This window comes from Ipomoea nil, unplaced genomic scaffold (genome assembly GCF_001879475.1).
Source record: "Ipomoea nil cultivar Tokyo-kokei standard unplaced genomic scaffold, Asagao_1.1 scaffold0415, whole genome shotgun sequence".
NCBI classification, from domain to species: Eukaryota; Viridiplantae; Streptophyta; class Magnoliopsida; order Solanales; family Convolvulaceae; genus Ipomoea; species Ipomoea nil.
Genome location: NW_017616843.1, coordinates 2,722,624 through 2,736,829, shown reverse-complemented (window position 1 = coordinate 2,736,829; position 14,206 = coordinate 2,722,624). Strand labels below are relative to the sequence as shown.

General features: G+C 34.4%; 1 protein-coding gene across 1 annotated transcript; it reads left to right on the top strand.

Annotated features, from left to right (window-relative positions):
• The first annotated feature begins 5,500 nt into the window (after positions 1-5,500).
• LOC109172142 (HSP-interacting protein-like) lies at positions 5,501-8,487 on the top strand. Its single transcript, XM_019321289.1, has 3 exons — positions 5,501-5,514; positions 6,012-8,051; positions 8,235-8,487. The coding sequence occupies exons 2-3, from the start codon at positions 6,029-6,031 to the stop codon at positions 8,375-8,377; spliced, it is 2,166 nt and encodes a 721-aa protein (XP_019176834.1). The 5' UTR covers positions 5,501-5,514; positions 6,012-6,028; the 3' UTR covers positions 8,378-8,487.
• The last annotated feature ends 5,719 nt before the right edge of the window (positions 8,488-14,206 follow it).

Here is a 14,206-nt window from a genome sequence, read left to right as displayed (position 1 = left end):
AATGCTACCCAAACGAGAATTAGAAAAATTTAAACCAAAAGTTGTATTTATTTAGACTATCGCTTTTAGACTAGCGTTATTACAAAGTTGCAAACATTTATTTTGGAATAAGGTTCAAATTGGTCATTAAACGTAACATGAAAATGCAATTAGGCCATTGAGCACTCCAAAAACGTGCAATTAAGCCACTGAACACTCCAAATGTATGCAATTTCACCGGATAGCATGTTACCATCAATTTTAGTAGGTTACCTACTTACGTGACAGCTGAGTTGGCATTTTAAATAATTTTTAATAATAAATTTTTAAAAAATAAAACAAATAAAATTTTTTTAAACCTTATTCCATTTATTTTTGTGACAGTTATACATAATCAATCTCTCATATATTATCTTGCATTTATATACTTTAAATTACTGATTTAAATAAACAAATTCAACATTTATTTAATATACTTTAAATAAACAAATTCAACATTTATTTAATATACTTTTTTTGAATGTTACTGGCTCTATTACATTGTAATATGTGTTCATATACTCCCTCAACTTACTGAAACACAAAGAACCAATAACGCCTCTACTGAGGCTCAAACTTACAACCTTCCAAATGGAAGTCCAACCCGGATACCATTAGACCACATAGTCCTGATTTGCATTGATATACTTTGAAATACTTATTTAAAAAGAATCATTGGGCATTATCCCATTCGCGCAAAGCGCGTAGAAAAACTTATATATATATATATATATATATATATATATATATATATATATATATATATATATATATACACACTAATAAGAGAGCCCAAGAGAGTTGGGCCTATAATTGGTAGAAAAAATGGCGGTCAAATTTTTTAATCAAATGAATGGCTCATATTTTAATTTTTCCTTAAGATTTTCTAATTTATCCTTAATGAATATGATTATCCGTTAACTTTTTCGTTAAATATTATCTTTTCCGTTAATTTCTATTAGTTCACCGTTAACTTACTCATTGATTTCAATATGAAAGGTCTTAGGTTCGAACCACATCCCAATCAAAGTTGGCATAATTAGTACTCTATTTTACTATTATTAAATTATAAAATAATAATTTAGTAGGTACAACAAAAAATAATAAATGATATTCATATAAATACTTGAATATTTTGATTTTTATTCTTTTTATGTTTATATTCATAATATATATATATATATATATATATATATATATATATATATATATATATATATATATATATATATAACAGGCTACTCCGAATAGTGAACTACTACGGTTCACAATCCCAATTTAGTATTGTAAATAATAATTCTTTTGCTTGATTTCTAGTAGTATATATAATTTTTTTATCTATGTTCACACGAGTAGCTCAACTGGTCATAGGGGTGAAGTTTGGTAAGAATATAATTTTATTTATATACTATTAATATTATATTTTATTTTTTTAAAAAAGTTTTATGCAACTAGTAATTTGCGAAGAGTTGGAGGCAGTAGGTGAAGAAGGAGTTTGCGAAGAAGGTGAATCTTCTTGTGGACACCTCCTGGTCGACAGGGCTGGACTTGTGCTTCAAGTTTCCATCCGATTCCGAGGACATCACCGTCCCGAAACTGATATTCCACTTCGACGACGACACGATTTAGACCTCTCCGATCCGGCGAGACCTAAATAATTGCCGACAAGAGCTCTGAGGTACGTGGTTTGCTTGGCCAGGGGAAGCTCCGAAGCAAGTCCATATTTGGCAACGTGCAAGAGCGGATAGCCGAATATAACCCATCAAAGACCATGAGGCTTTTTGTTTTTTTTTTTTTATTTATTTTTTTTTTTTGTTTTTTTTTTTTTAAAAAGACCACGAGGCTATCCAATAGCTTCCATGTGAAAAAAAAAAAAAAGATTGTTCATAACCGGAGAGACGGTTAACATAGGAAAAATGTTAAGCGACTCTCATTTTTTACTTTTTACACTCAAAATTTAATATAAACACTATTTATGAGATTTACATAAAAATAAGTAGTTTATCAGTGTTCATCATGTCAAAAAATAAAATTTGTGGGAGTAGGTAGGAATTAGGAGGACATATAATAGAATTTATTAATTGACTGTTCTTACGCACTTCGTCTCAGGGCGGTGTTGACGAAGAGGTGTTGATCGAGTGTTTTTTTATTCTTAATATTTAAAATTAATAAAATAAATAAATAAAATAATTTATAAAATATTGACCACTAGTCCGCCATATATATAGTGATTTATCTGGAGGATTAATTTTGATCTAATTGCATATTTTTTGTAAATTTAGAGGGTTAATTGTATCATTTTGTTTTGAATGGTCTAATTATTACACTTTCTTTCCTGTATTGTTAATAACTAATTTGGACATTTTTTTTTCCAAAAAATGAAAAATAATAATAAATTTTAACAAAACCGTTGGTGGATGGATAGAATGTATCAATTTACTGGTAATTTATGGACTAAAAATATTGATACTTATAATATATGGCAAATTATAGAATGTATCAATTTACTGGTAATTTATGGACTAAAAATATTGATACTTATAATATATGGCAAATTATACCATGGACCAGGATTTACCTTACATTTTAAACTTCGATTCAAAAATAATTTTCAAATTCTGTACATGCAGTTAATTGTTTATGTACCTGTAAACAAATTGAAGGCATATCACATGGTCAAACATATAACATGATAACTACAAACGCATAAACTGTTAATTGCATGTACATATTATGTTAATTGCAGACACATAACATATTAATCAACTACCATGTAGTGTGATGACATCTCGGTTATCATTCTAAATGGATGGTTTTAGGTTCGAACTCCGGTGGTGGGGGCTTAGATTCTTTGGGCTGAAAATGTGTGAGAAAGTATAGAACAGATACTACCTTGTAAAGAAACATCTTATGTTATATGCATTTTTAATTTGTTTACATGTACAAAAATCTAAAAACATAATGGCCCTATTTGGTAAAAAAAAAAATTGTTTACATGTACACAAATCTAAAAACATAATTGCCCTATTTGGTAAAAAAAAAATTGGCCTATACGCCAATTTTGGCTTATTTGACCACTATTAATTGTTTGATTTAGTTAAAAAATCAATATAAATGTTTGGTTAATTAGCTTTTTGCAACTCCAAAAGGCTAAAATTCAAAAACTTACTCTAAGCAACTTTTTTCAATTAGCTTTTTGAGAAAAGAAATTATACCAAATAGCTATCAGGCACGGGGGAGGCTACATACAGCATTGTGTTGTTGTCTCCCGAAGGGTCCTTTTTTGCGGCAAAAAACGGAAGACTCCCGAATTGTTTGTCGTCATTTATGGCGGAGACTTTGGCATGTAAGGAGGCTATATCCTGGCTACTGGAGAAAAATACAACAACGGTCACCCTTCTCATAGACTGTATACAACTAAGGAATGCTATACGACAGGAATCAACCAATATAATGTCCTATGTTGGGGTCATAGTAGACCAATGTAGGAGTTTAATTTCTTCGTTTAATTATGTCTCGTTAAATTATATTTCTAGGCAGATTAATTCGCATGCGCATACGCTAGCTTCGTTAGCTTTTGTTCAGGATCAAGCTATGTATTGGGATTATATCCCCCTGACTGCATTGCAGCTTTGATTCATTAATACAATCATTCTTTGGTTGGTTTTCAAAAAAAAAAAAAAAAACAGCTAATTTACCAAACACTTTTCTACAATCAGCTAATGTTATCAACTATTTATATCCTCTAATTAACACAATCAGCTAACATCTAACAACCATTTTACCAAACATGGCCAATAAGTCTCAATCAAAGTTATATCCCCCATTTATGTCCACGTTTTTAATGCTAATCATTTTGTACATTGTGCTTTTAGAGTTGTACTATATATTTTTTTGACAAAAATACTCATACCGTTATAACTTCCGTTATCTTTTCTATTATTGTTACCATGCACATGCATCCACCATATATTTTCTTATATTCTTTAATAATAATAATAATAATAATTGTAAACATATATATTGAATTATTATAATAAATAAATTTGATTTCATATAGATTTTAATTAGTAGGGATTTGTTAATTATTTTAAAAAATATAAATATTGGGCATATGTTTTTGCACATCGTGCGCACAGACAAAACTAGTAAATATAATGACTGCAGACACATAGGGGTCGTTTACTTCATTTCTCTGTTTTTCCATTTCCAGTTTTCCATTTCTCCATTTCTCCAATTTTTCTTCTCCATTCTTCCAGTTTTCCATTTCTCCAATTTTTCTTCTCCATTCTTTCAGTTTTTCATTTCTCCAAATTTTCTTCTCTATTCTTTCAATTCCCCATTTCTCTAATTTTTCATTTGTCTAATTTTCTATTTATTAAGTACAATCATCTCATATATTATTTGTACATTTTTATAACAAAAATAATAACAACAACCATAATAATAATATTATTATTATTATGAAGAAGAGGCTAATAATAATAATAATAATAATAATAATAAAAACTGTAAAAGAAGCTAAAAAGCTGAAGCTAATAATAATAATAATTATTATTATTATATATTAATATAATAATTAGGCGCACAGCAAGGCCATTAGGCATTTAGGCGCACAGCAAGGCCGTTAGGTGAAACGGCTGAAGAGAAAAGAAAATTAAACCAAGGCGCACGCTTAGCAGGTTTCGAACTGGAGACCTTTTGTAAAGGTACTGTTCACGCGTGTTTTCCTCCATTCTTCCATTTGGAGAAGTCTGATTCTCCTTTCTCCAAAATTGTATAGAAAGTGGAAGAATGGAGATAGAGATTAAAATTGGAGACATAAATTTAGTAAACAAGTTTTCCAATTTTCCTTTTTCCACTTCTCCAATTTTCTATTTTTCCAGAAAATCCTCCATTTTTCCAAGTTAGTAAACGACCCCATAATTTTTGGATCAGAGTTCACTATGCAATATGAACCCTGTTCCATAGGTATATAGGCTAAGTTCATTATTTATCAAAAACTTAGGACCAAAGTACAAATTTCCCTCATTAGTTTCAAATATTTGTGAGAGCGACCCGCCATGAGCCCATGATTGGCAGTGTGTGGCTTGGTCTTTAAGTTAAACGCATAGAACAGAATGGTAGCAAGCATGGGAAGGAATGAATGAATGAATGAAAGAAAGAAAAAGTCTTTATTTTAATTCACATTTCCCATAATTCTCTCTCTGTAATCCATGCCGCCGTTCGTGTCAGATCCCAGACAAAACATAATCCCTCACCCATTTCACCTTTCCCTTACAGCTTCTATGTTCATATTATCTTTGCATCAGATATAATATTCCAATTCTTTTAATCAAGGTTCCATTGTTATCATATCACACCTTCTTTCATTTTCCTTTCTGTGTTATAATTTTTTTAAAAAACAAAAACTGCATCTCTGTGATCATTCTTATCATCTTTCTGATTAGGATTTGATTATTCCTGATTTTGTGGGCTGAGATACATTTGCAGGAGGTAAAAAAAATTTCTTTCTTTTTCAAATTTCTTTTATGTTTGTTAGGGTTGAAATGAAATGGTTGATTGGGTTTCTTGATGAGGTTTTTTTAAATAAGAAAGAAAATGTTATTATCATTATTGTGTTTTAAATTTATGATCTTTTAGTTTTCATTTTGGGATTGAGAAAATGTAAATAATGCATTTTTTCTTCTCTGTTGTGGATGGCTTAATGAATTTCTGAAGTGGGATTTGGAATAATTGAGCTTATGTTGAGGTTTTAAGTTGAATTCTCATTGTCTCAATTTCCATTTAATAATGGAGAATGTTTAATTTTATGAATGGTTTGATGGATTTTATGGAGTGGGGTTCCAAAAGTTTGAGGTTTATATTCTGGTTTTGGTTGTGTTTTCATTTTACAAATCAAAATGTTGAGGTTGAATGAATTTTGAGCTCTGTTTTGTCATTAGAATTGACAAAATTTGTGAAATTAAAGCTACAATTTTGGGGTTTTGTAGGGAGGGAAGTTTTCGGAATGAAAGCAATGGGGAAGCCTCTTGGGAGGAAGAACAGTAGTGTATTATCGAGGTCGAATAATGGGAGCTTCAAGCTCGGAAAAGCTGTCGTGGAGCGTTCTTATAGCTGCAAGGCATTCGATGAGGACACAGCGGTCTTCATCGACATGTCCCAAGAACTCAAGGAAGAAGGGAAGAAATTGTACCAAAGGCATGACTATGAGGGCGCAATGTTAAAATACGAGAAAGCCATCAAATTGCTCCCCAAGAACCATATCGATGTTGCTTTCTTGCGTACTAACTTAGCCTCTTGCTATATGCAAATGGGGATAGGGGAGTACCCGAAAGCAATAAACGAGTGCAATTTAGCTCTCGAAGTTACTCCCAAGTATAGCAAAGCTTTGCTGAAGAGGGCAAAGTGCTACGACTCTTTGAATAGGCTGGATTTAGCGTTGAGGGATGTGAACCATGTTTTGAGTATCGAGCCTAATAATTTGACTGCATTGGAGGTCTCCGAGCAAATCAAGAAGGAAATGGAGGAAAAAGGTCTAGTGCTTGAAGATAAAGAAATTGTTCAGGCTCCCGACTTTGTTGAGCCTCCAGACACTTCTTCGGCTAGCAAGGTAAGGGATAAAGTGAAAAAGAAGAAGACTCATCATAAACACGATAAGAAGAAAGTCGAGGATAATGTTGAATCGAAGGATAACGTTGAAGCGAAAAAGGTTGAGGAGGAGGAAGAAAAGAAGGCTGAAGATAAGGTGGTGGTAGATGAGAAAATAAGCATTAAGGAAGAAAAAACGGTGATGAAGACTGTGAAGATAGTTCTCGAGGAGGATATAAGATGGGCACAATTACCCGTTAACTGCAGTATCGGGCTGGTAAGGGATGCAGTTCTGAAACGATTTCCAAATATGGGAGGTATACTTATAAAGTATAAGGATCAAGAAGGCGACTTGGTTACAATCACAACAACTGCTGAGCTTAGGATGGCCGAGGCATCTCTCGATCCAAATAGTTCGTTAAAGCTGTTCATCAAAGAAGTTAGCCAGGATAGAGAGCCGGTTTATGAATGGAGCGAAGAGGAAAAACTGCATACAAAAAAGCAGAAAATAGCTAAAGTTACCGAGGAAGGTATCTTGGAAAAAGCCAGAGTAGTGGCGAGGGGGCCAATTTGTGTCGAGGACTGGATAGTACAGTTTGCACAGCTTTTCAAGAATCACGTTGGTTTCGAATGTGATTCGTATTTGGATATCCATGAGATCGGGATGAAGCTATACTCGGAAGCCATGGAGGATACCGTTACAGGTGAAAACGCCCAAGAGCTTTTCGAAATTGCCACAGCAAAGTTCCAAGAAATGGCAGCTTTAGCCTTGTTTAATTGGGGAAATGTTCACATGTCTAAGGCAAGGAAGCGAGTATACCTTACAGAAGACGGTTCAAAGGGTTCAATCTTGGAACAGGTTAAATCTGCATATGACTGGGCACAAAACGAATATGCAATGGCGGGTAAAAGGTATGAAGAAGCTGTAAAACTCAAGCCAGACTTCTACGAAGGGCTTCTTGCACTCGGACAACTACAACTCGAACAAGCAAAACTACGCTGGTATTACGTGATCGGGAGCGGGAACAAAGTCGATTTAGAGACCGCCCCATCCACCGAGGTCTTGGATATGTATAACAAGGCCGAGGACAACATGGAGAGAGGGCTGCAGATGTGGGAGGAGATGGAAGAACAGCGTCTCAATGGACTTTCCAAACACGAAGAACATAAATCTCTGTTGCGTAAAATGGGGTTGGATGGACTACTTAAAGATGTCATACCCGACGAAGCTGAAGAGCAAGCCTCAAACATGAGGTCTCAGATTTACCTCTTATGGGGTGCCTTACTCTACGAGCGTTCCGTTATGGAGTATAAATTGGGTTTACCAACATGGGAGGAGTGCTTAGAGGTTGCAGTCGAAAAGTTTGAACTCGCTGGAGCATCTCAAACCGATATAGCTGTCATGATAAAGAACCATAACTCTAATGATACGGCTTTGGAAGGTAAAATAACAACTATCTGCTGTTGAGCATATAACCATTAATGTGCAATCCAACTATCAGCTTAGGCTTTTATTTGGTATCAGAGCAGTTGAGATGGAGCACATGCTTCAATTTCTGCCAACAAAGTTTTCTTAATTAATTAGGTTATACTTTTATTTACCAGTTTACTATGATCTAATTCAGGGTTCAAGATTGACGAGATTGTACAAGCATGGAATGAAATGTATGATAGTAATAGGTGGCGGACTGGTACCCCTGCTTTCCGCCTAGAACCATTGTTTCGTCGGCAGATTCCTCAACTGCATACTGTGCTGGAGAATCTTTAAGTTATCACCATCGAGATCGATATTTCATTGGGGCATAGGATATTGGTACACCTTCATTTACTGCAGTGTGTGCTTGCCAGTTATAATAGGTATAGTACATTTCTCACTATCTTTTTATCTTTTTTTAAATTATTGAGAACATTACATGATGTAAGGCCAATTCATTTATCTTTATAGGGATGCACTCATGAAGTAATGCTAGTCAGGTAAGGATTCTAAAACATAATACCCGCCTCCCAGGACTCATGGCCTTTGAAATGCAATAATTATTTCAAAAATAAGAGAGAATATATGGGTTTATAAGGTCATGAGTTAGACTAACTGATTGATTGGATTCAATCTTTTAGTGTGGTTTGGTCCATTTGCATTATTTTCTTGCCATTTTGGATGTCTTTCTCTTTCAGTTCTATTCACTATGCTATAGCAGATTACCGGTACTAATGTACTATACACTTTGTTGCTTCAAATGCAAATTTCAGGTTACACAACCTTCTCACTTCTCACACATTTATGATCCTCCTCCCCAGGTTTGTCTAGTGGATTCATGTCAGCAAAGAAAAAAGCACGAAAGTTCGTTAGGTTCCAGAAATACAGCCTATTTATTTGGATATATATGATATGAAGCTGTTTATATCATTCAACTTTTCATTGGTACATGAAAAGTATTCTTGGCAGTCAGCAGAGATCACATAAAGAATCTGCATCAAATTCTTCACACAGTTTAGGTTCTGACTGTGGAAACTGGAAAGGGGAATGGCTTTGTAGAAGAAAAATGTATATTGCCATATTTTTTCTTTTTTATTTTCATATAGGTTGTGAGATTTGTTCAATCTTAATCATTATTGTTTGTTTTTAAACAGGTTGTGGTTTATTTTCACTTTGGCCTGTGTAAAAGAACTGACTTTTGTTTTTTTTTTTTTTTTTTAATTAATTTATTTATCTTAAATATTCATATAAGTTGAATTAAATTGAAATTGAGACTTCTTGTCTCATTGAGCATCTTATCTTGCTTACAATGTTAACAAAGTCTTTTACAATCGTGGCCGAGGTTAGAACATTCGTCATTCCTCCATTCTTCAGCAGTCTCATTGCACAGGCACACCACTCTACCAACCAGTTCGCCATTTATTTTCTTACCTTTAATTTAATTAATTGGATCAATGGATGCCATTGGAGAAGGAGAGAGAAAACCTAACGCTAGCTGATACGAAATACATGAAGATATAAAAGCTATACAGGATAACTTATGAGTTAAAACTTATGGAGTTTGATTTGATCATTTGAGTGATGTAATGGATTTATGGGTTATGGAGTTAGATTTATGAACTTATGTAGTTAAACCGTTGACCAAGGTAAACCCTTGACCAAAGGACTAGCCTACCAAAAAAAAAAAAAAAACCGAGCCCATGGCAGGAGGTCCGACCTCCAAATAGAGACCAATGCCCGGGCTTAGGTTGAGAATTGAAGCAAAGTCCACATGAGGCGAATCGAGCCGGGGGCTCGGCCTAGGCAAGTCGAGCTAGGGCTCGTCCAAGGCCAATCGAGCAAGGGCTTGGACACGGCTTCGTCTCCCCCCCCCCCCCCCCCCACCCCTCAGTGAGCAAGGGCTCGACAAAAAATATGGAAGGTGCATTGAGGTGGCAAAGCAGGAGACACAAGTTCAAGCAATGACGAGAAAAGTTAAATACTTCGTTCAACATCAAAATAGTTCCAAGTACACAACAAAGAGAGTTGCGGTGTGGTGGTTACTTACTCTCTTTCGCTGATGAATACTCACAACTCGGAGAGTGGGAAACTGGTGATGGATATAATGGAGATGGACGCAGAGCGAACTGACCCGATAGAGTGGAGCAAGATGGGTTCGTTTGGACCCAAGGCCCCGAGGTGGAGCCTTGCGTTGGACCTTAGCCGCCTAGGCCGAGCCCCGGGCTCGACCTATGTGATAGATATATTGGAGATGGATCCCGATCGAGCAAACCGACCCGGCAGAGCAGAGCAAGATAGGTTCGTTTGGACCCGGGGCAGCTCGACCTAGCCCTCGGTATGGGGCTCGCCTTGGGCCCCGGCCCAAGGTCTTGGCTTAGGGCTCAGCTTAGGCCCCAGCCCAAGGTCTCGACCTGAGGCTCGGCTTGGGCCTCGACCCAAGGTGCTACGGTTGCAAAACGGCGCCGTTTTGGTTAAAAAAACGCGCGTCCCACTTAAAGAAAAAATCAGGTTCGATTCCCAGCAATAGCAATTTTATATATCCAGAAATTCATAACTATATAACCACAATTTCATAACTATATATATCCACAATTTCATAACTATATATCCACAGTGAATGAATGAAGTAAAAATCCACAATGAATGAACTAAATATCACAATATATGATTGAACTAAATATCCACAATGAATGAACTAAATATCCATAAATTCATAACTATATAACCACAATTTCATAACTATATATCCACAATTTCATAACTATATATCCACAGTGAATGAATGAAGTAAAAATCCCCAATGAATGAATGAATGAAGTAAAAATCCACAATGAATGAACTAAATATCCACAATATATGATTGAACTAAATATCCACAATGAATGAACTAAATATCCATAAATTCATAACTATATAACCACAATTTCATAACTATATATCCACAATTTCATAACTATATATCCACAATAATGCTATTGCTGAGAGTCGAACCTGATTTTTTTTTTTTAAAGTGAGACGCGCGTTTTTAATCAAGACGACGTCGTTTTGAACCGTATGCACCATGCGCATGGTACATTCGGTTGCACAGCATAACTATTGCCCCCCCCCCCCCCCCCGCCCCCTCCCCCCCAAAAAAAAAAAAAAAAAAAAAAATTTATACATATGTTTTAATGTGACTTCATATATTTTATGTTAATTAATTGCATCAGCATTTTTTTTAATAAAAAAGTATATATATAATATATGGACGTTATGAATTGCGTACTGATAGGAGACATGCATGCATTGGCAATGGGATGTATTAAGGTTTACATTTTGACTTTGAAACTTTCTACACCTACTACTCCTAGAATATTACTTCATCGGGAGAAGAATATTACTTCATTCAGCATTGGTATACTAGTATGATTAAAATAATGATAACATTTCAGATCTTTGGTATCTAACTTCTTGGAAATAGTCTCAGTTGTTAACTTAAAGGTTGGGGGTTCGATCTTAGACTATACAACATTAATGGGGTGTTTGGTAGGATGGAATTGCAACTCCCTAGGAATTGCAATTCCATACTTTGTGGGATTGTAATTCCATTGTAAATTACCACTTTACCCTCATTATTATATAAGGGCATTTTAGTATTTATTCACTTCTTCCCTCTCAATTCCCCATCGTTCTATTCATTTCTACCAAACAATGTAATTTAAATTTTCACTTTATTCTTTTCCCACAGAATTACAATTCATTTCCCCTCTAATTCCCTGCTTCCAACCAAACGCCCTATAAAATTTTTATTATAATATAAATAATATAAATTTAAAAAATAATAATAAAAAACGGACTGCCGTGCTGACCCGTTTAGCCCGTCCTACACGGTCTGAGTTGGGAAAATCCAAACCTCGCAAACGGGTCGGCCCGACCTAACCCGTTTCATGTTCAACCCGAGACGGGTCAGCCCGTATGGGCTAAGCTTGCCCGTTTTGACAGCTCTAGTAACTTGGTTTAATCAACAAGCAAATAAAGTATGCCCATAGTATACTTTAAAGAAAATTTGTCATTTTTATATTTATAATTCAATTGATGTTTATGATTATCAACATAATTTAAATTATGTATTTTATTTAAATTATAGTTTTTAAAAGATATGTTAGAAATTGCATTTTTCTTGATATAGTATGTTGTCACATTGAAACAACAAAATAGAAAATTCATTTAGTTACCTACTGTTTTCAAAATGGTGGGGGAGGGGGGCAACTGCCCCCGACTCCGTCTCTGTATATATATCTCTCTGTAAATCAATCATACTTCCTCGACTATTCTTACCCTAAAAGGTTGAATCCCCAATCTTAAGGGCCCCCACTCGACTATTCTTACCCTAAAAGGTTGAATCCCCAATCTTAAGGGCCCCCACACTCCGACCCGACAGAGCATGTAGGAAGATGTAAATCACGGTGACTCAATAGGTTAGTAGACAGAATCAAATGCAGCTTCCTCGACTATTCTTAAACTGACCGATCGTGGACAATATATACTACATTTAATTTACACCATTACAAATCTCTTTATCTCATCTTCTCTATATCATAACTTATTGTACACATGGATAATATATACTACATTTACTTTACACCATCACACATTTAACATTTATATCAGGGATTTTAAAAAAAGATTTATATTAGGTGATGACATAATCAAGGACGGAGCCAGAAATTTCATGAAGTGAGGACGAATGATATATTTTGGAAAAAATAATTAATAATCAAGCAAGGAGATTCAACCTCTTTACCTCTACTACAACACATACATACTTAACTATCTAAACATTTTATCTTTGAGCAACATATATATATATATATATATATATATATATATATATATATAAGGGGTGAGGTGTGGTGGGAGAGGGGGGCAGCTGCCCTCACTGTCTCCATACTGACTTCGCCCATGCTTCCAAGATTAAGAAATTAACAAAATAACCTATCTTAATCTAAATTAGTTTTAATTAAAAATACGCCAAATACAAATATTATACTAACATTCCTTAGCCTCTTTGGTTTTTAATTACTTAATTAGAGTTTGTATTCTTTTTATACTTGGGGAAATGACATTACTCTTTAACCTAAGCCTTGCCGATATGATGATGTTGGCTCCATGCTCAGCTTGAGGTGATACATGAACATGTTCCCTTGCATATGTTAGTTGGATCGGAGATTGGATTCCTAAGAAATACCACTCCGATATTATTTGGTGATTGAGAATATGAAGGATCAAAACCAAGCTCAATTCTATCCCTTAATGGATTTTTTAATTTTAACAATGTCTCCATTAATTTGGAGCTATCGCCGACCAGCATACATGTTAATAGGCTCTCTAAGCTTCTCTTCCCTAATCTCTCTTGATTTACACTCTCATTTAAGCGTTATGTTCTCTACTTTGAAATTTTCTAACTACTTAATGAGACTATTGAGGTGTTTGAGTTCCATCCACTTTAAGTGATGAAGATGACGTTCCTCCCAAGCCAAATGTTATCAATTCAGTTGATGCATGGAGGAACACCTCCAACAATATTTCAACCAGACTTAAGATAACTAAGGGATCATCCTCAAATGGTAAACATTGATTTGTAAATTACAATATGTATATTTATATTATATTTTCACTCTAGCTTTTCTTTGAGCGAGATAATGTTTCATATTAGTTTTTCATTTCAATCAATGATCTAATATGCTTATTTTTGTGATGTCTTCATTGCATGTAGGCGAGAAACTGTATGCAGTTGGTAGTATTGTTGTACCACTATTTTTTTTCTTAAGAAATGGAAACGGCATGTGAAATGAAAGTGCTTATAGATTGAAAATACACTTCAACTTATTAAAATGGAAACAAAAAAGTACTTAAATTTATAATATTTATTTCAACTAGTAATATTTAGTGAACATAGCTTGAAAACCAAATCAATTTTGAAGTTTTAGCTACGCTATAAAAAAACAAAAACAAAAAAAGGATCTGCAAACCTTAACGGTTAATTAATACAAAATTATATAAATGAAAAATGACTAAGATATCGTTCAAAATTAAGAAATTTAAAATGCATTGTTAATATTAACAAAGTTTGTTAGTGGTGAA